The sequence below is a fragment of the Anabrus simplex genome, chromosome 1 (genome assembly GCF_040414725.1).
Source record: "Anabrus simplex isolate iqAnaSimp1 chromosome 1, ASM4041472v1, whole genome shotgun sequence".
Taxonomy (NCBI): domain Eukaryota; kingdom Metazoa; phylum Arthropoda; class Insecta; order Orthoptera; family Tettigoniidae; genus Anabrus; species Anabrus simplex.
This window is the reverse complement of record NC_090265.1, coordinates 633,777,213-633,804,374: the sequence shown is the minus strand read 5'-3', so window position 1 is coordinate 633,804,374 and position 27,162 is coordinate 633,777,213. Positions and strand designations below refer to the sequence as shown.

At 40.1% G+C, this 27,162-nt stretch overlaps 1 protein-coding gene across 1 annotated transcript; it reads right to left on the bottom strand.

Annotated features, from left to right (window-relative positions):
• Positions 1-3,376: 3,376 nt before the first annotated feature.
• On the bottom strand, positions 3,377-26,973 carry ATPsyndelta (ATP synthase, delta subunit). The gene is made up of 3 exons (XM_067135727.2): positions 26,838-26,973; positions 26,511-26,644; positions 3,377-3,823 (listed from the first exon to the last, which is right to left on the bottom strand). Exons 2-3 carry the CDS (start codon positions 26,634-26,636, stop codon positions 3,458-3,460), a joined length of 492 nt encoding a protein of 163 aa, XP_066991828.2. The 5' UTR covers positions 26,637-26,644; positions 26,838-26,973; the 3' UTR covers positions 3,377-3,457.
• Between the last annotated feature and the right edge of the window lie 189 nt (positions 26,974-27,162).

Sequence of the window (27,162 nt, the reverse complement as noted above, 5' to 3'; positions counted from 1 at the left end):
ACAGGCGTTGTTCGTCGGTGAACGCACAAATACCTATGAACTATCCAGATTAGTTTGGATTTTTCGGCCGAAGAGCTGCGTTTTATCATTAATGCTGAAAAGCTGATACTTCCGGTAGTATTGGAAGTATTTGTTGGACCAGCGATAGTCTCATTACCACATGCGAGATGTGCAAAAGTTGTTATGGAATGATGTGGCGAGAGAAATGGGTGAGCCAGGTAAATTTTATATAGTTGTTCATTTTATACCACTTTGCTTGATTCTTGTATCTGAAGATTCTTTACAACACAAGTTCAGAGCGTAATTTTCATTAAAAACTTGTCCGCCTCCGTAGCGTAACGGTTAGCACTATTAGCTGCCTTCCTCGGTGGCCTGGGTTTGATTCCTGCTACTGCTAGAAATTTAAGAAAGGCAGAAGGGCTGATTTGTGGTAAAAATGGTACATGCAGCTCACCTCCACTGCGGGTGTGCCTGAAAAGAGCTGCACTACCTCGGGATTGGGACACGAATTTACTTATTAAAAACTCTAGCAATATTTATACTTTCCCGTTCGATCACCGATTACTTTTTGTAAAATAAGTTCTAAAATGCTGTATATAATAAACCATTCCCTCCAGTGTTCGAATTATAGAAAATAAAGATGCAGTTTCTCATTTAAGGTGAATTATCGTTCTGTGACTCGACAGTGAAACTCCACACATACTCCCGTGTGCTATTGCCACTCGTACCAAGCTTTATCGCACTGGTGAAAGAGAATCATTTCTGTTATTTCTATTACCTCTCGTTACAAAACATGTTTCTTAATTTCTTAACCTGTTTACCCTCCAGGGTCGGCAAGGGATCCCACCTCTACCGCCTCAAGGGCAGTGTTCTGGAGTGCGAGAAAATGGGTTGGGGTACAACTGGGGAGGAGAACCAGTACCTCGCCCAGGCGCCCTCACCTGCTATGCTGAACAGGGGCCTTGAGGAGGGATGGGAAGATTAGAAGGAACAGGCAAGGAAGAGGGAAGGAGGCAGCCGTGGCCTTAAGTTAGGTACCATCCCGGCATTTGCCTGGAGGAGAAGTGGGAAACCACAGAAAACCACTTCGAGGATGGTTGAGGTGGGAATCAAACCCATCTGTAGTCAGTTGAGCTCCTGAGGCTGAGTGGACCCCGTTCCAGTTCTCATACCACTTTTTCTTTCGTGGCAGAGCTGGGAAACGAACACGGACCTCTGGGGGTGGCAGCTATTCACGCTAACCACTACACCACAGAGGCAGACTGTTACAAAAGAGGATTTCCTTTGCCTGGTTGGGAATTAGGAAATGAATGTTAAAATTGGAAAAAATAAATAGAAGTGGGAGAAATTTTCCAGCCTCTCATTTCAAAATGAACACCGAGGTAAGCAAAGTTACAGCTAGACGTTTTTCAGGTGAAATAGTTTGTCGAAAGTTACTATACTTCTTTAAATAATGTTGTACTTTTGTAATATGTATTGAAATGTTTCACGTGTCATGCGAACATAACCAAAGTACTGTCTTTTGTCCTTTTCCAGATCAGCCCATACATGTGAAAATTCACCAAACAATTGCCTTTTTGATATCATTTACCCACTCCCGTCTCCTTTTCTGAGCTCTTCTTCTCGCTAGCAGAGGTGTATCTAATGCATAGAGATCACACAATCTTCAGGAGACACCATCATGTCACACATACACCTACTAAATAACTCTGCCGAATACGCAGCCAAAGGACGATAGCGCACGCATGATTTCAGATGAAAACTTCGCACAGAATCGTCCGAACTCGCAGTTCACAGGTTTCCACTTCCAGTGGACGAGAAGCCTAACAGAAGTGGAAACAGAATGTCAGTATCTTAAACGGTTCACGAGTTATTTGATGTGGACATCTTAGCTGAATAACCCTGCATCATTTGTGAATAACTGTACTTAGGATGTTCACCTGCCTGGATACCTCACAATTGTTGTGACAGGATAGCTTCTTGTGATGCAGGCCGGGCTGGTGGTGTCCTCTGTGAAGATTCCCCTTCAGCAATATGTTTTTTAAGTGCCGGATCATCCCAGAAGTATTTCTGCCGACCTATTTTGCTTCTTTTGAATAAACAATACAGTGCTATGTCGCATCTCTTCAAAATAACCTACATCCACAACTTATGTTGTGTTTCAGACATGGTCTTAAGGGTTGTCTTGTACAGTTAGACACAATTACACATTGCACCATCACATACCAAATATCTATTGTAATTATGACACGAATAGTCTTATAACATTCCCTATTTTGTCACCAAAATATTGGTAAACACAAGCACTGGTCATATGAATACTGAATGAGGGGTCAGATAACTATGTACACCCACAGTAGCCATCAGTTTCTGTGCTTAGCCTACTTATTCGTGCACTTACCGCTGCATGTCAGAAAGTGTATCCTTTATAATTATGTTATTCTGCTCAAAACAGACCGCGGTACAAATGAAAGAATTGAACGCCCTAGTCGCTTGTTGACACGTATTAAGGAATGGAGAAGGCCCATGGTTGGCTATTCGTATACTCAGCACAGACAACATTCAGCTCCACCTACCTGTAAGCCTATGACATGATGTTTGTCAGACAATGCGGGGACAACGCTCTCGAGATTTCTCACGAGAAACAGTGCCTGCACTAGTCCTGAGAAATCTCGAGACCCCGTCTCCGACTGCCCAACACTACTGCAAAGCCAGTCCCGAGGGGGGACTGGATTTGCAATGCAGCAATTTTCTTATAAGCCATGTACTGTCCTCGCATTATATTTCTGCCGCTGTGTGACAGTTACATTTCTACGAACGTGAAAGATCTATATGCTGTCGGCTCTTCTGTTCATATTCCCGAGTCCTACAGGGTGGAAGAATGTCATATGAATATGAATAGAAGCGTTGATAGCATCTAGGCCTTTACTTTGTTAGAAATGAAACAGTCATGCAGCGGGAGAGATATAATACAAGGACAGTCCACTGTTAGCACTGTAATCTCCTCTTCTGAAGAGGACCTTCTGTAATAACTGAAGAGTTCTACACAAGTGTGCATACTTTGGCATCTATTAGCTGTTGGAGATGGCAACGTACAGATAGATGTGCAGCCCGGTTAATTATAATTTAAAAGGGATTTTATTGTGGAACTAGGAATACAGATATTTTGAATAGGGTACTTAATAAAGTATACCTATACTTACATTTTATTTTGGCCAATCAACGTAACATGAATATTCTTTTACCTATATGGGTGAACCTTGTTAAATATAATATGCAACCAAACTAATCCCACAAAAACATATTTCAAAAAACATGAAGGTTTTATTGTTGATTATCAATCATGCCATTGTGAATTGTGAAATTACACACAATATTTCATACAACATGTTTATTTTCAACTATATATATACATACAATAAACTATACCTATTGAAAGTTACAGTTCTGAGTTCCCTTAGCTGACTGCCTTCACAAGGGCCTCTCCCACTTCCACAGCAATCTCAGCTTCTGCTTTTGCAACATCAGTAGTTGCAGATAATAATTCATCCTGTGCTTGTTTCAAAACTTCACGAGCTCCAGCTGGATCAATGTTTTCAACAGGGTGAGCTTCTTCAGCCAGTACTTGTACTGACGAGTCTTCATTGATGGTGACTGTTCCACTAGACACAAATATCTGCTTACTTGCACCATCTTGCTCAAATACCGTAACAACTCCTGGCTTCAACACCGCAAGGGTAGGGACATGCTTTGGCAAAATACCAAATGTACCACTGAAGGACGGTACATCAATTTGCTTTACATTTGCATTGTCATAAAAAACCTGAAAAGATAGAGAAATATGTATAAATACCAGATGGATTGAGTAAAAATAAAATTACTTGCAACAAATACTTTTCAGTAATTTTTACTTCTAATCATAGCTGTTTTACAAAGTGTAATTTTTACTCGTAATTTCTTTAAATAAAATTATAATCATTACATTATAGTAATCAATATACACCATATTGAAAGCTTGGCAACAAACCAGCAGCTTTATCAGGTCTGGACGAGTTACTTTCTTATCTCCACAGTGCTTACAAAGATAGCAAACTTATCCTACAATATCCATCACTACTGGGCATTAAAAACAGGTATTACTGTGTGTGCCTGTAGAGGATCTTTGAGGAAATGCAATGATGTACTTCCATCCCCAAAATAATTTGAAGAATCAATTACTTTGTAATGTAAGTGACAAGTTCCAAAGAATCGTATATAGTCTCAGTGAGATTGTCACTCAATACCTCAATGCTAACAATGCACAAAACACAGTCATATTTTTTTCCTTGCAAACTTTGGTATCATTCCAGTCAGATGTGATAAATAATGTCTGTGATTTCTTTAAGACTAGCATTCTGTGAAATAATTGTAATTTTATTGATTAGGCCTACCTGTTGTAAAAGCAATTTGTAATTGAGTAAAATATTTATCAGGTAACTATAATTCAGCCCAATTATTTTTTCTTTGTATTGATTACTACCCTACACAACAGTACAAGCCATATCTGTTTAGAAACCTGAATGGTGGAATATATTGATAACTTACAATATTCAACTGATTTGTTAATACCCTTTTAAATTACTAATGCAATTCTTACATAATTGATCTTAAGTTCTACTCTCATATTTTATTATTTTATTTTTTGGGTGAGCAATATATTAAATAATCTCTCTCTCTTTCTTCTAACCACAATGTTGGTAATTAACATATTCCTGCCTCAGAAGTCAGTAGCTAAGGATGATTACTCACACACTAGAAAACACAGTGATAATGTGTCAACACATTACAGAAAAACTGCATTTGTCATAGGTATATTGTACATGTAACAGGAAAAAAAACCCATAATGATAGGTCAGGATAAGGAGGGGGCATGATAACCGAGTGGCATCATCAATGGCTTCTTTACCAAAGCAGCCTTGCTTTGAGTTCCCGTCAATGCACCCAGGATTTTTAGTTGAAAAGTAACAACCCTGTGGTTTGGATTCCACAAAGACTGGATCATGATACTGTCAGTCCTGTAAAACTATAAGTTTGCTTTTGGTCAGTATAGGAAGTGGGAGCAACAAGAACATATGAACAAACTCTGCAATTTGAGGTCTGTCCTTGTTTTATTTTTTGTGTACCCTAATACTGTCAATCCTAGCTTTCAACATTTATATTATTCAACTGTAATAATATATATCAATCATTTATTTATCATTTGTTAGTTTCACAGAAGATTCTAATCTTGTGATAGAAAACGCTCCAAACTTGTATTCTCCCTATTTTCTTATATTTCTATAAAATCTTATTTTCTTACTCCCCTTCCTCTACTTAACACAATGTTCATACTGTTTTCTACATTGATTTTCATTCCTTTCAATTTTTCCCATAAACTGCATACAGCTGTTCCCAGACCTCACTAATTTTACAGGTCTTCAATTTAGTCTGCTAATACACCAAGTTTTCCTCCAAATTATAGTGTGATCTCCATCTAACTTAATACCACATAACCAATGTAGGCTATATATTTCAGTATAATAAGATCTATTGCAATGAGGAACATTAAAAGATGACAAACTTGTCCAACTTTTGCAACTACTTTGAATTCAAGACTCTTTCTACTATCAACTCAAACTCTAAAGTGATTATCAACAACTGTAATTGGCTGCAATTCTAACTTTCCACTGATACCATGATTTAAATCTGACATTTCTATAAGTAAACAGATCTGGCTTATGGCAAACAGGATCACCAAAAAGTAGTTTGAAGAAGCCAGCTTTTGCTCATGCTTTTACATATTTGTTTCCTTGCATTATTCCCACATAATTGCCGAGACCACACATTTGCAATATCATCGCCATTTATTATAGTAAAATGCATCTTCAGGTGTGGCATTGGCTTTTTCCATTTCTTCCATAACCCTGTCTAACCAGTGCTTCCTGGGTCTTCAAATAAGATTGGTGGATGTTCCTCCCAATCAATACAATTTATGTAGAGAAGAGAAGATCAATCATCAATATGGAACATGATGCTTATAAATTACGATCCTGGGTCTTCCACATGGCCATCTTCCAACAGGGTCCAATCTCAAAGCCATGTTACTGACTGAATCCATAGTACGTCGGACAATGTACCCATACCGTATCAGCCATGCCTCCTATATCTTCTCTACGATTGGAAACACAGTTAATAACAGACAGAATCTCATTTGACATATGATTCCATCATGTCAACCCAAGGCTCCAACGCAGCATCCGCATCTCCATCACATGGAGTGCCCGTTCGCTCGACATTGCCGGCCACCACTATGTTTCACAGAACAACAGTCTTGTGTATTTTTGCCTTGAGCCTTTTGGTCATCCACCTATCACAAAGGACTCCAGTGACTCGATACCATTTCATACAGGTTGCGTTAACTATTGTGGATATCAGGAAGGGTATCACCATTACAGTTAATGACTGAACCAAGATACTTGAAGTTTGTGGTCTTTGTTAGTTATTCATCACCACTGCCGAGGGCGTCAGACTGCGGTCCTCTTTCCATATACTCTGTCTTCTGAGTTTTGGACCTCATTCCATTAGTCTTAAGACGGGTCTTCCACTGTTGTACCTGCTGCTGCACTGCAGTGAAATTTTCTGATGCTAAAAGAAGGTTATCAACGTAGAGAAGAGACCACGGGTGGAGTGTTTGAAGATTGACAGTGTGTCCATGCCGAGAATGGTAGTGGCAAGAGGGCGAGCCTTGGTGGACTCCTACGCTGATGGCCAAGGGTACCAAAACTCCAACTGGACAATCAACAGCAGAGTTGACATTACGATATAAAAGTTTCGCCCATTCATTGTAGGCTTCAGAGACTCCGTACAAGCATAGTGCATGCCACATGAGATTGTTGGGTACCCCGTCGAATGTCTTTTCCAAGTCTAAAATAGCCATGTAAATAGTTTTATTCTTCTCACAAAGTCATTTGAGGAATAAGCGAGCTGCATGGATAGCTTCTGTTGTACCACTCCCTTTAACAAACCCGCATTGTTTTGGCATGATGGAAACAATGTTGTGAAGCCGGACATCGACGACTTTTTCAAAGATCTTTAAACCATTCCGCTACAATGAGTACAGCCATCAAGAGTTCCACATTCATTAACATGCAATGACGGGTACAACCGTCCCCGTGTACTCAAGTCGGAAATATGTCTGTCTAACTATTTCTTTCGATTGTGATGTACAGTACTTTAGAATTACATTCCAAGATAGTTCTAGCGTGTTTACATGCCAATGTTATTATCCGAAGACTATTTTGTCAATGTTTATTCTGCTTCTAAAGTTGGTCATTTTGTTCATGAAATGAATGCCACCACAGAGCAAGATGTCACGTAAACATCACGAGGAGGAAGAGGAAATAATTCTGCAATTTCCGCTTGATAGTGGTGATGAAGGTATCTCAGAATTATCTGATAGTAGTTTTAGCAGTGATAGTACGTCAGAACTGTGACTCCACTCGTGAAAGTGATAGTGAGGATGAAGATAACTTTGTACATAACCTCACCACATCGAACAATTGAAAATGGAGTTTGGCCAGTAATTTTCTGAAAGGCAATGCGTGTGCAGTTGTTCGGGAGCTAAATACTGTAGTCAAGAGGCGTCTGGGTGATAATGCTACAGAGTATGATGTTGTCAGTTCCTTACTGACACTTTTTGGGAGGGAATTTGCAAGGAAACCAATGCATATGCAAATAAAATTCTGGAAGATGTCACCCTTCCTGATTATGCCACTATAGGAGGTCCATCTCAAGGTAGCACACCATTGAGACTACAGGGAAGGCACTGGTGTCATTTTCCTGAAACAACTGCTCCTACATCAAGTAAATCAGCCACAACAAGGAGATGTAAAGTCCATTTTGAGCGTGGAATCCGGAAGGAATCTTGCTTCGAGTGCAACAAATGCCAAAGTTATCCTCTACGTGGATGGATGTTTCAAGGTGTGCTATACCTTAAAAGACTTCAGTTAAATGTAGTAAGTTAAACTCTAACCCAAAATGTTGTTAGTGTGATGCAGTATGCTTTTGTAACCAATTTAGCATCCATAACATAAAATGTAGAAAAAAATTTTTTTTTGCTAGTTGTTTTACGTCGCACCGACACAGATAGGTCTTACGGCGACGATGGGACAGGAAAGGGCTAGGAGTGGGAAGGAAGTGGCCGTGGCCTTAATTAAGGTACAGCCCCAGCATTTGCCTGGTGTGAAAATAGGAGGAAAACCATTTTCAGGGCTGCTGACAGTGGGGTTCGAACCTACTATCTCCCGAATACTGGATACTGACCGCAATTAAGCGACTGCAGCTATCGAGCTCGGTGAGTAGAAAAAATAATCGCATTCCAAGGTAAATTTCTCAAGGAAAATATCTGCATGGCAATGGGTTAATGTGTGGCATAGGAGATTAATTGGACAATAATTTGAGCATCTGATTTCAGCACCTTTGCCCTTCCAGGTGGGCACTGTTAAACTGCCTCAGCCAGACTGAGGGAACCTCATTCGACTCTACAATGTGACTGAAGAGGTTCGTGAGGATGGAGGTGCCATGATAACCAAGAATGTTTCACACCTCAGACAGAATATCGGGCCTAGTCGCCTTCCTGTTCATATTCTGGATGGCAGTTTCCACTTCTGTAGTAGTGATGGATGGTATCTGTCCAAAAACTGAATCAATGTTCTGTATAGTTGGGTGTGGAAATTCACTGTAGATTCTCGAAAAGTACTCACTCCAATCCTCTAGAATCGCACTCTGATCTTTAAGAACTTGGTGTTTGTCGTCCTTGACATTTTTTACAAGACTGACAATCGGTGCCACTCACTAGCCAAGCAGTAGATTTTGCTTGCCCCCTCAGGTGTATCCAGTTCTTTATACAGTTGGTTGTAGTGTGCTGATTTTGAAATGGAGACTGCTTGCTTTGTTGCCTACATCAGGCACATTTATCACCGATGGTCTGCTTCAGTATGAGATGCCAGCCATGTATTGAAAGCCGCTTTCTTTTCCTTAATAGCTCTCTGTATTTCATCATTCCGCCACTTTATCTGCACTCTGTTTAGCATTCTTAGCGTTGCCTAGGTCACACAGCCAGCCCATATTGTCAGCCATCTTGAGTAAAGTGAGGCTTCTGTACTGAACAGCATATTACACATTACTTGGTCAGCTTGCGTGGGGGTTTGACTCTGAAACGAGTAGGAGCTAAACATAACCCTGCGTGAGACACTGGAGCGGGGGGGGCCCTCAACCCCGACACGGCGTGTCCCAATGGCTGATAGGGGACGTCCTGTAGATATGCAGGAAAGGTGCGAAAAAGGCATGGTCAAATAAGCACCCGCGGATCAAATGAGGCTAACACTAAAATGGTCACCGGTCTCTAAGGCGGAAGAGGAGGTCTCCCAATGGCTTGGAGGGCGGAAGAACTAATCCCAAGTCTTACCAAGTTGGTTTTATTCTTGGATAGAAGATATGGACCAAATACCCCCCGGGATAAGAGGACCCCCTTTACCAAGTGCCAACGGCCTCCAAGGAGGGCGGATGAGCAGGTATAGGGTAGGGCACTCTCTTGCCCTTGGAGTGGGAAACTACTCCTAACGGCGGACGAACAAGTACGGTCAACGGCATAGGATGGAGAAGTCCAGAGGGAAACCACTTCATTAAAGATCTACTGGATATCCCTTGATATGCAGCAATGATGGTGGGCTTTGGAACTAAATGTAATTCTGGAGGTAAAATAGTCTCCAATTCGGATCTCCGGCTGGGGTCAGGGACAAAGCGTGGAAGAAACACAAGAAATATTATCTTAAGAACTTGGAATATACGATCTCTCAACATTTGTGGTAAGCTAGAGAACTTAAAAATGGAGATGGCTAAACACGACATAGACATATTAGGAGTGAGTGAAATAAAGTGGCCTGAGAAGGGGGACTTTTGGAGTGATAATGTTAGAATTATATACTCTGGAGAAAAAGGAAGCCATGCAGGTGTAGGAATAGTATTAAGTAAAAAAGTAGGTGTACGAGTTCAGAGCTATGTACAATACAGTGATAGAATAATTATGGTGAGAACAGAAAATGAACCAGTTGACATGATAATAATACAGGTGTACATGCCAACAACAAATCATTCAGATGAAGAAGTGGATCAGGTATATGATCAGTTAGAGGAGTTGATGGACACGATTAAGGACAACGAGAATCTCATTTTTCTTGGAGACTGGAACGCTTCTGTTGGTGAAGGAGAAGATTGGAAGACTGTAGGTCAGTATGGTCTTGGAGTAAGAAATGACAGACGACAACAACTAATAAACTTTTGTAAAGTAAAAGGACTAATAATTACAAACACCTTGCTCAAACAGCCCAAGAGAAGAAGGTATACCTGGACTGCACCTGGAGATAAAGCGAGATACCAAATAGATGATATTATGGTAAGGGAAATATACTGTAACCAAGTCAAACAATGCAAAAGTTATCCAGGGGTTGATGTAGCGAGTGACCACAACCTAGTATTGTTAAAATCTGATTTAAGACTAAGAAAGAAGAGGAAGAACGCGGAAAAATATTGCAGATATGTCAGAAAACTAAAACAAGACAGAATCAAAGAAAACTATCAAACATTGGTAAAACAGAACGTCGCAGAAATACCCAATGGTACAATAAATGAGAAATGGATGGGCCTTAAACACTATCATAGAAGCTGCAAATCAGGTAATAGGGAAAACGACGAAACAAGCACGAGAACCATGGATTACAGATTATGTGCTTGAACTTATAGAGGAAAGGAGGAAATTTGAAAACTCAAAGAGTGAAGAAGGAATCAGAAACTATAAACGACTCCGAAACCTAGTCAACAGAGAAGCAAAGAAGGCTAAGGAAGAATATATGAGATAATGCAAAGAAATAGAAGAAAGAATGGAGAAAGGAAACATGGAAACTGCTTATGAATTGATTAAGAAACAATTCAGAACAGTCACTGGCCGTAGTAACAGCATATTAGGTGAAAATGGGAAACTGTTGTCTGAGAGCAAAGAAGTGGGAGAAAGATGTAAGCGATACATAAAAACATTATATGAAGATCCTACTGACAGAAATGACCTTGAAAATGAAGACAACATAATAAGTGATTAACTGGGACCCTCTTTAACAAAAGAAGAATATCTTAAGGCTGTGAAAGAATTCAAACCTAATAAAGCACCAGGATGCGATGAAATAACTGGAGAAATGATACAGAGGTTGGATGATGAAACAGGCTATATTTTTAAAGTGATCATGGAAATATATGAAACTGGAGAAATTCCAGAAGATATTAAAAAGTCTCTCATAATCCCTATACCAAAGAAAGCTGGAACTCTAAAATGTGAAGCACATCGCACCTTGAGTCTATTGTCGCACATGTCAAAAATATTAACAAGAATAATATATAACCGAATAAGCAATTAAATTGAACTTCATTTGGCTGAAGATCAGTTTGGATTTAGATGAAACAGAGACACACGAGAAGCTATTCTAACGTTACGACAGGTTATAGACAAAATGCTAGATGTAAGAAAACTTTTGTTTATTGCATTCATGGATTTAGAAAAAGCTTTTGATAATGTGAACTGAAATATATTAATGAAGATTATGACTAGTGTTGGTCTAGATTTTAGAGATAGACGAATAGTATATGAACTCTATAACAACCAAAGAGGCATCATAAACATAAATGGTGAAGTATGGGAGGCTTATATAAAGAAAGGAGTACGACAGGGATGTAATTTGTCACCAGTGCTGTTCAACCTGTATACTGAGAAAGGCATTGACAAATGTAAAGAGGATATGGAAGGGATAAAGATAAATGGAGTAGAAATCAAAATAAGATTTGCTGATGACATAGCTGTCACAGAGGAGAACGAAGAGAAACTACAAAGTGCATTAATAAGAATGAATAAGATATTGAGAGATAAGTATAACATGAAAATTAATACAAAAAAGACCAAAATTATGGTATGCAATCGCCAGCATATTGCAGTCGACATCAGAATTAGTAGAAAGTAAAATCACTCCAGATGGCAAAAGTTCAGTCAACATAAAGAGCAGAATTTCCCAAGCAAAGATTGCGTTTTACAAGGACAGGATACTACTTACATCAAGGAATTTAAATGTGGAGACCAAGAAGAGATTTATTAAGTGCTATGTCTGGAGTGTGGCCTTGTATGGTTCAGAAACGTGAACTATTAGCGCATGTGATAAAAAAACGTCTGGAAGCATTTGAGATGTGGTGCTGGAGGAGGATGGAAAAGATCTCATGGACAGCAAAACTCACCAATGAAGAAGTTCTTCGACGAATAGGTGAAAAAAGATCCTATTTAGCAACAATAATAAAGAGAAGAGACCGATTAATTGGTCATCTCTATAGGCACTATGGTTTCATAGTTAATGTCATGGAAGGAATGATTCAAGGTAAAAGAGGAAGACCTAGACTGCAATATTCAAGACAGATCAGAGATGACGTAGGAACAGGCTCGTATGTGGAAATGAAAAGATTAGCAGATTACAGAGAAGAGTGGAGAAGACGAATTGCTGCCAACCAATCTTAGGACTGAGAATTGAGAAGATCTGCTTGTCTGCTTCATGGGATGATGTATGAATATGAGTGGCTAAGCTGTTCCATACGGATGCCACTAACTGACTGAAGTTTACTTCCATTTCATTTAGGGCATCTATGAGCAGCTGTTTATACTTCCTTACCCACCACCACTTGATCCTTTCATCTACCGCTCTTTGCACTCTTCTCTGGTGAATAACATTCAGTCACATATCCAGGACAAGCAGATGATGCTGAGGGGCAATGTAATCTGATGGAATAAGCTTCGCATTTGTCACAACTTCAGGACTCATCGGGAGATCACCCTGTAGTTGATTAAAGTTGTATGCCCTCCACTGTTGCAAGTGATCAGCACAGTCAAATGCAGCATCCATCTTCAGTGTGTGTGCCAAAGCCTCGGCCACCGTGTTGCTGTTCAAAGCCATCTTTCTTGTCCGATATGTTCACTGAAGTTACCTCCAACTGAGTTATGTTTCTCTTGCCCAACTGACTCCAGATGGGTGTTAGGCTATGGCAGAAATTGTTGTTCTCATCACTGGAGGAACTGGTTTGCAGAGCACAGCACGAGATGACTCGAAGTTTCACAGCACCAACAGCAATTTTCAGACATTAAGCAATCAGATATATGGTTGACTTGTAAGATATCATCTTGCAACATCTCGATCACAACACCAATACCATTCTGGGTTGATTTATGGCTGTCATAAATAAGTTTGAAACCTTTCCCAATGTCTCTTGACTTTGCTCCTTTCCACTTAGTCTCCTGAACACACAATGTCAATTCGGTGGTTTTTAAGGACACTGGCCAGCTCGCAGCTTCTTTCGGTCATGGTACCAATGATGAGTGTGCCAAGATGTAATTGGACTTCTTTGGCCCAACTTGTCCCTTGGTGGTATAAAATAGTTTAAACTGACACAACAATCCTCTCTTATTTTTGTCAATGCAGACAACAGAAACGAGGCATTAAATACAATATGTATTCTATAATCTGTGGACTTAGTTAAAAAGGATTAATATCGTGGACTGGAGAGAAGTTTGACCTGTCGTACAATGAAGGAATTGGGTAGAGAGGAGAGAGCCATAAGATACCTCATGATGTTTGAGTCATCAGTAAATAGACTGGTTTGATGCAGCTCTCCATGCCACCCTATCCCTGCTAACCTTTTTCATTTCTATGTAACTATTGCATCCTACATCTGCTTGTCATACTCATACATTGGTCTACCCCTACCGTTCTTACCAGCTACACTTCCTTCAGCATTCTTCTGTAACACCACATTTCAAAAGCTTCTATTCTCTTTCTTTCTGAGCTAGTTATCGTCCATGTTTCACTTCCATACAATGCCACGCTACAGATGAATGTCTTCAGAAACATCTTACTAATTCCCATATCAATGTTTGAAGTGAGCAAATTTCTTTTCTTAAGAAAGCTCTTCCTTGCTTGTATTAGTCTGCATTTTATGTCCTCCTTACTTCTGCCATCATTAGTTATTTTACTACCCAAGTAACAATATTCATCTACTTCCTTTAAGACTTCATTTCCTAATCTAATATTTCCTGCATCACCTGCCTTCATTCGACTGAACTCCATTACTTTTGTTTTGGACTTATTTATTTTCATCTTGTACTCCTTACCCAAGACTTCGTCCATACCATTCAGCAACTTCGAGATCTCCTGCAGTCTTAGATAAAATAACAATACCATCTGCAAATCTCAAGGTTTTGATTTCCTCTCTTTGGATTGTGATTCCCATCCCAAATTCTTTTTGAATTCCTTTACTGCCTGTTATATGTAAACAGTGAAAAGGAGGGGGGAGACAAACTGCAGCCTTGCCTCCATCCTTTGTGGATTGCTGCTTCTTTTTCAAAGCCCTTGATTCTTTTCACTGCAGACAGATTTTTATACAGATTGTAGATAATTCTTTGTTCTCGGTATCTGATCCCAATCACCTTCAAAATCCTAAATAGTTTAGTCCAATCAACATTATTGAATGCCTTTTCTAGATCTACGAACGCCATGTACGTGGGTTTGTCCTCCTTAATTCGAGCCTATAAGATCAGACGTAAAGTCAGGATTGCTTCAAGTGTTCCTACATTTCTTCTGAAGCCAAACTGTTCTTCTCCCAATTCAGCTTCAACACGTCTTTCCATTTTTCTGTAAATAATAAGTGTTAAAATTTTGCAGGCATGAGATACTAAACTAATGGTGCGATAGTTTTCACACTTGTCAGCACCGGCTATCTTAGGAATAGGTATATCATTCTGCTGAAAATCGGATGGCACTTCTCCTGTCCCATATATATTACACACTAAATGGAATAACCTTGCCAAGCTGGTTTGTCCTAAGGCAGTTAGTAATTCAGAGGGAATATCATCAATTCCAGGTGCCTTGTTCCTATTTAGGTCTCTCACAGCTCTGTCAAAATCTGACCTCAAAATTGGGTCTCCCATTTCATCAGCATCAACAGCCTCTTCTTGTTCCAGAACCCTTTCATCTACTTCTTTACCTTGATACAACTGTTGGATATGTTCCTGCAATCTTTCTGCTTTGTTTTCTTTCCCTAGAAGTGGCTTTCCGTCTGAACTCTTAATATCTATACACCTACATTTCCTTTCTCCAAAGGTTTCCTTGATTTTCCTGTATGCAGCATCTACTTTTTCTAGGACCATACAACCTTCAACATCCTTACACTTCTCCTTCAGTCATTCTTCCTTAGCTACCTTGCACTTTCTATCCACTTCATTCTTTAATCACCTGTATTCTTTTCTGCCCTCTTCATTTCTAGCATTCTTGTATTTTCGTCGTTCATCAATCAGGTCTAGTATGTCCTGAGTTATCCACTGATTCATAGTTGATCTTTTCTTCCTTCCTAACATTTCTTCAGCAGCCCTACAGACTTCAATTTTCATGACTATCCACTCTTCCTCTATTGTGTTTCAGCCTTTTCATTTAGTCCTTGTGCAACATGTTCCTTGAAACAATCCCTCACACTCTTTTCTTTCAACTTGTCTAGATCCCATCTCCTTGCATTCCTTCCTTTCTTCAATTTCTTCAACTTCAGATGGCATATCTTGACCAAGTTGTGGTCAGAGTCCACATCTGCTCCTGGGAAAGTTTTACAATCCAGCACTTGGTTTCTGAATTTCTGCCTAATCATAATGAAGTCTATTTGATACCTTGCAGTGTCTCCAGGTCTCGTCCACGTATACAGCCATCGTTTATGGTGTTTGAACCAAGTATTGGCAGGGACTAAATTATGATCAGTGCAGAATTCAACCAGCCGTCTACCTCATTCATTCCTTTGTCCCAATCCGAAATCTCCTACTGTATTACCTTCTCTTCCTTGGCCTACCAGTGAATTCCAGTCTCCCATCACAATTAGATTCTCATCACCTTTTACATATTGTATTAAATCTTCTCTCTCTTCATATGTTCTTTCTATTTCCACATCATCCGCTGAACTAGTAGGCATATAGACCTGCACTATTGTTGTAGGGATTGGTTTGGTGTCTATCTTGACGACAATAATTCTTTCACTGTGCTGGTCGTAGTAGTTTACCCGCTGCCCTATTTTCTTATTCATTATTAAACCAACTCCTGCATTTCCTCTGTTTGATTTTGTGTTGATAATTCTGTAGTCACCTGACCAAAAATCCTCTTCTTCCTGCCACCGGACTTCACTTATAACAACTACATCTAACTTTAGTCTATCCATCTCCCCTTTCAGATTCTCTAATCTACCACAACGATTCAAACTTCTAACATTCCACGCTCCGACTCGCAGAATGTCAGTATTCATCTTCCTGATGATCGCCCCCTCTCGCGTAGTCCCCACCCGGAGATCCGAATGGGGGACTCGTTTACCTCTGGAATATTTTACCCAGGTGGAAGCCATAATTAGTACATCATTCATACAGATAGAGCTGCATGCCCTCGGGAGTTAGTTACGGCTGTAGTTTCCCGTTGCTTTCAGCCATGTAGCAGTATCAACAAAGCTAAGCCATGTTGAGTATTATTACAAGGCCATATCAGTCAATCATGTAGACTGCCGCCCTTGCAACTTCCGAAAGGCTGCTACCCCCCTTTTGATGAACCATTCGTGTCTGGTCTCTCAACAGATACCCATCTGATATGCTTGCACCTGCAGCTTGGGTATCTTGCTTCATTGGGACGCACAAGGCTCCCCATCGCGGCAAGGTCACATGGTTAGCAGGGGAGGAATATACCTCAAAAATGTTGGGAACGAGTTGTGTCCAAAATAATATGTACCAAGATACTTACAATATATGCTATTGGTTGTACACTAGATCCACTCAAGGATAGGACTGGAAAGCGAGCTCTGATGATGATTATGATGATGCTGATGCTTGTTTAAAGAGGCATAATATCTAAGTCATCGGCCCATGGAAGGATGCGACCATGGCCTTAAGGTACAGCTCCAGCATTTGTCTAGTATGAAAGCACAAAATCACAGAAAACCATATTTTGGACTGGCAACAGTAGAAAAATGCAAGCTAACAGCTACACAGCTCCGACTGTGTAACCAACTCGTCCATTTTTAAAGAACCTCACAGAGGTTGATTCAGTGTTCTCCCCAGAAATTTTCGTCAGCCAGGTGCCAGGAATGAGTAGTTGGGCGGGAGGGGGGAATACTACATAAAATAGGAATATGATAAAATTTTAATTTATTCTCCTCAGGGCCATTAACAATAATATCAGACAGGTAAACATTAACTGCAAAATTGTAATATTTTAGTGTTATCAGGAACAAGACAGAACATAGTAATTTGAACTTCTAGTGTTCTGCTCGAACATAATCATGCAACACTGGGGCTTACCGCTCTGTTGCTGCGGGGTGACCAAAGGGTTCGTGATGTCATGCAAAATAGAATGCTCGCATGTGATTCGACACTAATCCAGACACTGCTCACGCATAACACTATGTAATAATCAAGCTAAACATTTAAACTCTGATGTAATTGATGCAATTATGCTGACAATAATGAACATTTATCACTTAAACGAACAGTTCTGCAGAATTTATATATTAATTTGGAGCACCCAATGACTATAATATGTGAATATCTGCCTGCAAAAATGCTGTAACCCTCAAAATGCAATTTTTCAGGAGAGATGAAAACAAATACACAAGCAAATTGTTTGTGAATTCTTATTCTGCCATTGACAATTAGTTTAAATGAGTTCACTAGTCATTGATGATTGACTGATGCTTGTTGTTTAAAGGGGCCTAACATCTAGGTCATCGGCCCCTAATGGCACGAAATAAGACAAAACGAAACGACAAATTAAAAACCCAAAATCCTCCACTGACCACAATTCAAAACGTGAGGACGAAGAATGAATGGATGGATATGAATTTAAAACGATCAGTGGAACCGATCCACAGTGCCTCATATGCACAGAAGCTGGCGTAAAACAACAGTATTACTAACCAAGGGACTGCTTCTATAGCACGATACTGAATCGATGATGCTTGTAATTGAAAGGAGTCCAGAATCCAAGTCATCGGCCCCGCATAATGGTACTTATCGCTAGAAAAGTAGAACCATGCTATCTGTCATGTTGCGGTACTAATCAAGAGTAGACTCGCGGTATTCCACACATTATGGTACTACTCACAGGTAATGAAATTCGCACATGTATTACAGACCTACTGTGTTTCGCATATTGCAACGCCATTGACAGGCAACGCAAACCTATGGTGTTCATCATATAGCGAGTACTAATCACAGGCAAGCCAGAACCATGGGTTCCGTCACCCCATGGTGTCGCTCATATAGTGCTACTAATCACAGGTACTGTAAAAGCTGTCACGCTCTCGTTTGCTACTAATCACAAACCTATTCCGTACCTAACATAGTAGTACTACACGCAAGGAAAAGCGATCCATGGTGTTCTCCGCGTGGTGGTACTAATCACAAGGAGTTTAGTTGCCTCTTACGACAGGCAGGGGATTCCGTGGGTGTATTCTTCACCTGCGTCCCCCACCCACAGGGGTAGTGTGTTTGGTCCGCGAGAGGTATTTTATGTCCCTCAAGTCCGCCGGCAAGCCGGTTAGGACCCCCCTATCCGACACCTGGGACGCCCCGTAATAGGTTGATGGAGTTCACTAGTTATTAATGCATATAATTTTGACAATGTGCAACTTTAAAATCAAGATATAAAAGATGATCATTGGACGTACGTGCAAAAAAGGTTGTAACTGTAACGGAAGTAGCACATTTTTGCGGGTTACGTTTATTCTACTGAAAATATTTATAGCTTTTAATATCATTTATTGTTTTTATTCTGTGTACAAATAATTAAACAGAAACCACACTTTTAATTTGCATTACCCATTGTTAGAGCTTCCCACTGTTTAACAGAGTTCACTGAACACTAGCAATATTGTTGCAAGAATGTTTTGCAATGATGAATAAACATTACATTGTCACTTCACTTTGTCTTTAGGTTCTCATAAAATCCTCAATGTTTTTCAGAAATGTATCAACACATGTCTAGCAGATTAGCTTCCTTTTCTGCAGATACAGGCAATGGGTCTTTATACAGTCTGGATAGTCTATCCAAGCTTATTATAACAGGCTTTCTTCCATTGGCTTACGTTTTTGCACCCACCTGTTCAGCAGGGATTTTCCCAGGCACTGATTTGTTATTGTGGGCCAAATATAATTGCCCTGAATTCCGCTTGTATTTCTTTTCATTCCTCTTCCATTTAGTATATTTAATTTTGCGTTTTTGCCCCCTATTTATATCGTTGCACACACTAGGACTTAGTGACACACGACGCTCCTCCTCCATTGATACAACGTTTCTGCACCCGCACGACCCGTGGCGAAATTTAAACAAAAGAAAAAAGGTGCTTAACGTACATGTTTGCCGACATAACTTCCTACATGCCTCACTCTGACCGCATACATTATTTATGCATGGAAACCCAGCATTCTAGAAAAGTGAGGGTTACACGTTTTTGCCGGCAGGTATTCATGTATTAATATTATGTAACAGGCACATATATAGGGTATGTTAGCCGGGCTGTCTGGAAAAAAAAATGGCAAGGCATTGCATGATTGAACAAATTAAAGCTCCTGCAAAGATAATTTAATCCCCCTGTGGGTGGGGGCGTAGAATAACACCCATGGTATCCCTTGCCTGTCGTAAGAGGTGACTAAAAGGGGCCCCAAGGGCTCTTAAATTTGGGACAGCAGTTGGCGACCACGGGGCCCTCAGCTGAGTCCTGACATTGCTTCCATTTACTTGTGCCAACTCCTCATTTTCATCTATCCTATCAGACCTCCCTTGGTCAACTCGTTCTTTTCTGATCCCAATGGTATTAGGTTTGTGAATCCTAGGAAGTCTTTCATTTTCACGCCATTCGTGGCCCTTGTCTTTCTTTGGCCAATACCTTCATTTTTCAAAGTGTCTGATCCCTTCCATGTTTCCCTCTGATTAGTATTACATTATATAGAGGATGGTTGCTAGTTGTACTTCCTCTCTAAACAATAATCACCACCATCACTATGGTTAATTAAGTGGAAAATGAGTCGCCACACACAGCTGCTCTACTAAGGATTTTTCTGAAAACAAATTATGGTCTGCGAGATCCCACAATATAAATCCTGGTGATCATTATTAATGGGGTAATCTGAAAATGGCTGCAGATTAAGGAAATAAAAATAATGCATTTAAAGTGATCCATTCAGTGTTATAAGAATAAAGTTGCAATTAGTGATGTGTATCTATTCAAGAAGATTGAGCTTTGTAATCTATGGTGGTAAGCAGACAAAAAAAAACATTGATTATTTATTACGTCTTAAACAGCAGCGACATTTAGAGGTAAATTCATTGGCTATTCAGATGTGCAGATGCAGGATTGTTTCTGCATGAATGTGCTGGTGGCAAATGAACAAGTACATACTGCTGTCAGGAAATTCCTTGTCGTGAAGTCCAAAAACTTTAACGCCATCATTTTTAGAATACTGGTATTTGGAAAAAATCTAAAGCCTTGCACGTCTGAATACTTCCCAACTCAAAACACTATATCCAACTTTTATGGAAGAAAAGGACCAAACTTTGTATAAACCATTTCGGGCTGTGGTCTTTCATAATAAAATACTCCTTCCCATACACTTTAATATACATTTGTCTAATACCCTATAACCATGTCAATAAACTTGCTTAATTCTATATGTTTAGGAAAGTAACAAACAAGATTCAAGGCAACTGGTTGCAAATCATTCCATTCCATTTAGTATGACAATGAAGCAGAGCAAGAGTCACCTGATTTTAAACACAGATTTGTGAAGAGGAAGCTAGAAGGAGAAATGGAAGAACAGTATGGTTTTAGGAAAGACAGATCAACGTTTGATCCGATCTTTACATTAAGACATATGACGGAGAAATGCCGGCCCCGTGGTGTAGCGTGTCTGCCTCTCGCCCGGAGGCCCCGGGTTCGAATCCCGGCCAGGTCAGAGATTTTTCTCTCGACCTGAGGACTGGTTCGAGATCCACTCAGCCTATGTGATTAGAATTGAGGAGCTATCTGACGGTGAGATGGCAAAAGCTCAGAATAAAGGCCGAGAGGATGAGTCGTGCTGACCACGCGTCCCCTCGTAATCTGCAGGCCTTCGGGCTGAGCAGCGGTCGCTGGGCAGGCCAAGGCCCTTTCAAGGGCATTAAGTGCCGTGGGGTTTGGTCTTTTATATGGAGAAAAGATGGGGGTTTGGAAAAGACAGTGATTACATTTATTGGTATGGGACACATTAAGAAAGAAACAAGTTAACAGAGTGGAAGTGCAAATGATAAAAGTTATGTACAAAAACTGCGTTAGAAGTGTAAAACTACTATAGGAAAAACAAGATGGTTTAAAGTTGAAACTGGTCTCCGACAGGGAAGTGTATTATCCCCCATACTATTCATCATAGTCATGGATGAAATTCATAAGAACATTAAACAGACATTGGGAAGACAGGCAACAAAAGCCATGTTGTTTGCAGATGACAGTGATATGGGGTGAGGATGAAACGGAAGTGCAAAAACAAGTAGATGTATGGAATCAAGAGATAGAAAAATTTGGGATGAAAGTAAGCACAGAGAAAGGTAAAACAACAGTGATAAGGGGAAGGAAGGGAGAGGAAAGATAAAAATGAATAGTAAAATTCTGGAAGTGGTTAAAAGTTTAAAGTACTTGGGAAATGTGATCACAGAAGATGGAAAGATAACTAAGAAAATTGGAAAAATAATACAATAAGCAAACGGCTTCTACCAGAGTGTAAGGGGTATTTTGTGGAATCAAGATGTCCCAAATAAATTTAAGTATTAAATTCAACCTATTATGAACCCATACAAACCTATACATGCCTTTGCTGGCAGGACCTAGTGTTTACAGTGCACTATGTCTTCTGGTATGGGCTAGAGCAATTTTGTTACTTTCATTGATCTGTCTCTGTCTTATCCTTGACTTTGACAATGTGAAAGTGACTGAGGTATGAGCGATGCTAGTAATACCATTCCTTATGCAGCCAGTCCCTGCTATGAATAGTGTGAAAATGTTGCTCATAGGGTCGGTTGGTTCATGCATTTCAGTGGGCTTGGCAGACTGATTGTAATAGCAACTTCTGGCTCGGTGAGGAAAGCAATGGGAAACTACCTCACTCCTCATTTCCCTAGTACGCCTCTTCAGTGATGCCTAGGCCATCTATGACAGCTGATGGCAGAGCTGTTGAGGATCCAACCAGCCTTAGGGCTGAAGACTGAACATACATACACAAACCTATACAGCTGAGATTAAATTCCTAAGAGGTATCGAGGACAAGACCAGAAAGGATAGAATTAGAAATGAAGAGATAAGGAAAAGGACAGGAATCTTGAAACTTTAAGACAGGATAGAAAAAAAGCTAAAGTGGTATGGGCATATGATGAGAATGAGAGAAGAGAGTGTGCAAAAAAGCTTTTTTTTTTAGAGAAGTTAACAGGAAAGAGACCATGAGGAAGACCCCAAAAGAGGGGGACAGATTCAGTGTGGGAGTGCATAGAGAAGAGGGGAGGAAAACCAGAAGATGTACTTAAAAAAGAAGAGTGGTGGAGAGACAGGCAGTGATGGAGGTCCTTGATTCACAACCAGACCTGGGAAGCTGGAAATGTGAAATGAAGATGATTTGTGAATTCAGAAAAACATTTGATTGTCTCATTATGTACAGTCAACCACACAAAAATTTGCTGACAAAGAAATATTTTAATTTACACATTTTCAAAACGCAAGGATATTCGTAAACTATGGATAGCTGGTGACTGAGGAGATGTTGCTTCATATTTCATTAATAGGTCAGTAACTTATATTTACATTAACAGCTTTTTCACCCTTTTATAACAGTCATGTTAAACAGCTTTAATCTGTTCAATCTGCTTTAGTTTATGATCATAACTTCCCCGAGATATCGAAAGCTTTTGGTCTTCAGTAAGATCACTCCATTCACTCGGATGGAACCGATGCTTGTAATAGTTTCCAGGTATTCGGTCTTGCTTTTATTCAGTAGCAAGATCATACAATGAAAGATGCTTGTTCCAATTTTCAGCTTGGTACTGCAGTCCTCTTCTGCTAGTATCTGCAAATGTGAAAACATCAGCAAAAAGAGAGTCCAAGCGATGCTCCTTTGGAGGTCTCGTGTGATGGTGTCCATCACGAAGACGAAGAGCAATGGGAACAATATGGAGCCCTGCTGGACACAGGCTGTCACTGGAAATCTCTCTGATACGCAGACAGCACAACATACACAATTTGAGGTGTTTCTGTATAATTTGATCCAGCTAATTAGCATATCTGGCACATCATGGTCAAGTGCATACCAGATAATTTGGTGTGGTGCATGGTCGAAAGCCTTTTCAAGATCAAGGAAGGCAATTTGAATGGCCATTTGAGGTGCTTCTGTTAATCCATTGCAGGTGAAAAAACATAGAAAATTGATGTGAAACGATAGATACTTGAAGTAGAGTAGAGAAGAGATCCTCTTCCCTTTACACTTGCCAGGGACTTGCCAACCTGCCCCTTTAAGTATTCTTATAACAGAACTAAAACTGCGCAAATCTGAGAAATGCGACCATTTCTGTGTTGCTATTGGCTGGCTTCGGCCAGCTGTCATGAAGACAAGTTTCCTATTGTCTCTGATAGAGCTCGTATCATGACTGGTCTCAGGATTATTCGGTACAAAGAACAAAAACAGTCCACAGCTTGAAATTGTCACCGAATCCACCAGATAACCTTCCTTTTCGTCACTTTGTAACTTTTGTCATATTTTAGCTGGACGCCAAGGGATGCTAGAGGCCTGTTGGCCGCTCTGCAGCCCTAACATTGGAGATAATGCCCCCAGACCAATGCTCTTGTCCAGATCATATTCTAACCTAACTAGACCAATAGTTTTGTCTAGACCATATCCTAACTTCTCTAGACCAATGGTCTTGTCCACAGAATGCAACATAAAAATTCGGCAAAAATTCAGAACAACTTAGATTTTCCAGCGCACACATCTATATGCCTTTTCACGAGAGTTTAATCCTGATGTAAACATAGTATGTCCACGCCTCCGCCAGAGAAGTTATAATTCGCTGAGCGTGTAGTACCGACCTCCACCTTGTCAACGTCTCGTGCTCGGAAGTACAGGACTGCGCATCACATACGAGAAGAGTGCAAAGAACTTCTGAATAAACGACTAAACCTGGATTCTGTTCACTTAGTTTATTGAATACATTCACGATCCACTGCCTATGGTCACTTCTGAGCAGTTTTCGTCCTTTGTGCTTCACTACACGCGATCGTCCTACCTCTTGCTCCATTTCTCTCACTATGAATACTGACACTGACTGCTGCTGCAAGATGCAACACCTTATCTCCACACTGTACAGCTTGGGACTTTCCCTCACTACGAGAAGACTTCCTGTATTACACCACGCCTTGTGCCTTCATTTCTTGTTATTTAATCACTTAGTACGTTTACATGCAAGATTCAGATCGATCTGAGTACAGTTCCCGTATTGAAAACGCCATGTAAACGGGGACTCAATTCGGATTGAGTCTCAAGGTCGATATGGTAAAATCTGGGATCGTATCGTACTCAGTTTGAATTGAGTTCCATGTAAACGTGGATCGTATTGAAAACGACTGCGCACACAGTCCATGTTTGTTCTGACAAAATCATCATCATTAAAGTTCTGTCGAAATATAAGCCAGTAAACATATTTACCTGTATAAATGATCAGTAACTGCAATCATATTAAAGACGGCCAGCCCTGGCGATTAAGAAAATCATGATAACCTTCTGTTGGAGGTAAAATTGGAATGTGCGTTCTATCTATTGCACCAATTACATTTAGAATACCACACATACTTTCAAAACTGAAAGTTATCTCCTGAGCTTTCACTTCATTTGGAGTTTTTAAATTCTAAGAGATGATATCGATTTTACTACAATTCTGCATCGTCTGTATACGTCGATGTTGCCTGGCGGATTCAATACGATACTCAAATAACATGTAAACGGGGATCGTATTCAATACGGTAAGTGTACTCAATCCCCATGTAAACGTACTAACTATTTTATTAAAACAAAACCATATACCTACTGGTATATATGACAACCATATTTTAATTTGATTACGTACTCTTCCAAACTCTCTAAATGTAATAAACTAAAATAAACTAAATTTAATGCGACGTACTACTTTTCTTCGAGCTTGCATACAGTCGAGTGAGTGCGACGGTTGCTTCTCCAATCAACTACATCCATTTCCATGTGCATAGGCAAGGTGCTCCGCCTATTTGTTTACATCAGGATCAAACTCTCGTGTAAAGTGGTATAGGCGCGATTGCACTGTCCTTTGTTTCTCTCTCGCTTGCATCTCACGAAGGGCTTGATCGTGCGGTGGACAGAGCTGCCAACTGTTCATATAACGAACTAGTCCTAGTTCAGCGGCGCTACTTTTGAATTTACGAATCTCATGACGAAGTCATTGGTCTGGATCAAGCAAAGGGGGTCTGGGGGGCGTAAGCCCCCAGGTTAGAAGTCGCGAAGCGGCCCCAGGCCTCTAGTATCCCGCGTAACACCTCCATTGTTCTGGATTGGTTAGAGTAGGTTAGTGATAAAGCGATTGGTTGGCTACTTGGCAGAGTTCCTGTTTAAGACAAACTTTCCTGGTGACACGAGGGTGCAAGAGTTTTTTAAAGCTGCAAGCATGCTGCACCCTCCCCTACATTAAGGTGAGTTGAATAGAGTTCTTTGTTTACAGACTGCATTCACTTGTATATTTCTTGTGCAGTTGTATATTTCTTGTGCGCAGGTTGGTGATGGAATTCATTTTACTTCACTGCTGGGAGTGACGTCATATCCCATTGTGTCTCACCCAATGGAAATGCTGGTACGTAGGTAGGCGATGGACTATGGCGCGTGATAAATTGTATTAGGTTATAAAAGCAAAATTACGTCTGGGGGCACAGCGAGTAGGTTTTTCACTGTCGCAGTGAACACATCTCTCCTCTACAAGGTATTCCACTTAGGATTTTCAACATATTACATCCTTATCATGCTATAAAAGTAATGTAAGTCTTACTGAATTTCTACCCAATGCGTGTCACACCCGACACAAATACTTTCTGAAGTTGGATAAGTTATTAGCAAGTTTATAAAAGCTGTCAGAGCCACGCAAAAATTAAGCCAAAAATGGTCTACTATCAGAGGTTCTCATTGAAATTCAAGGGAAAAATAGTACAGTATGACACCCCACCAACACCACTATCACTCCCCAAATTCCATATGTAATGAGAGAGCAAAAAAAAATACTACTCTACAAATAATAAACACAATACAGTACCTGATTTGTAGCAGCAAACGTAAAGGCCATTTCGTCGGCATAACCTCTAACTGTGGATAAGGCCGGAACAGACCTCTGGGAAAGAAGCCGAAAGGCTGGGCCTACAGAACGGGTGAGCGCAGACATTTTTCTAGCTAAAGAAATAAAATTAACTACATTGTCTAAAATTTAAACAATATTTAAAACTAAGTTCTTAAAAAGTAAATTGGGAAGAGAGTGAAGACATTTTCTTCACACATATGATGTCTTAATAAAACTTAATTAACTACCTGTGTTAATGAACATAATCAAAATTGCTAAAGTATTACTATGTATGCGTTTATTTACCGAGACTTTCAGCACTTCCTAAAGATACCAGAAGTTAATTACGGAACTCTAACAGAGGTATCGACCAGCCTCCCAAAGTAACACTGGTGGAGAGACGTGAAACTGAAAGAAACAAACTACAGCGGAAAAGACAAACATCTGAAAATCGTCTTTGTACAGCGCCATATCGCCAAATCGCCGTATCAACAAATCAAGTAACGATCCGTGCGGCGCCGTTTTTAAAAGCTATATCTTGTTAAAACTTCAATAGCAGGCTAGTTTAATTATAACTTTTACCCTGAAAATCAATCAATCAATCAATCAATCGATCAATCAATCAATCAAT

What these genes read in the sequence shown, in the direction of transcription:
- ATPsyndelta (XM_067135727.2), bottom strand. Translation starts at nt 26,636, where the DNA reads ATGTCTGCGCTCACCCGTTCTGTAGGCCCAGCCTTTCGGCTTCTTTCC. An exon ending in CGTTTGCTGCTACAAATCAG is followed by an intron (nt 3,824 to 26,510) that starts GTACTGTATTGT and finishes CTATCTTTTCAG; the next exon opens with GTTTTTTATGACAATGCAAA.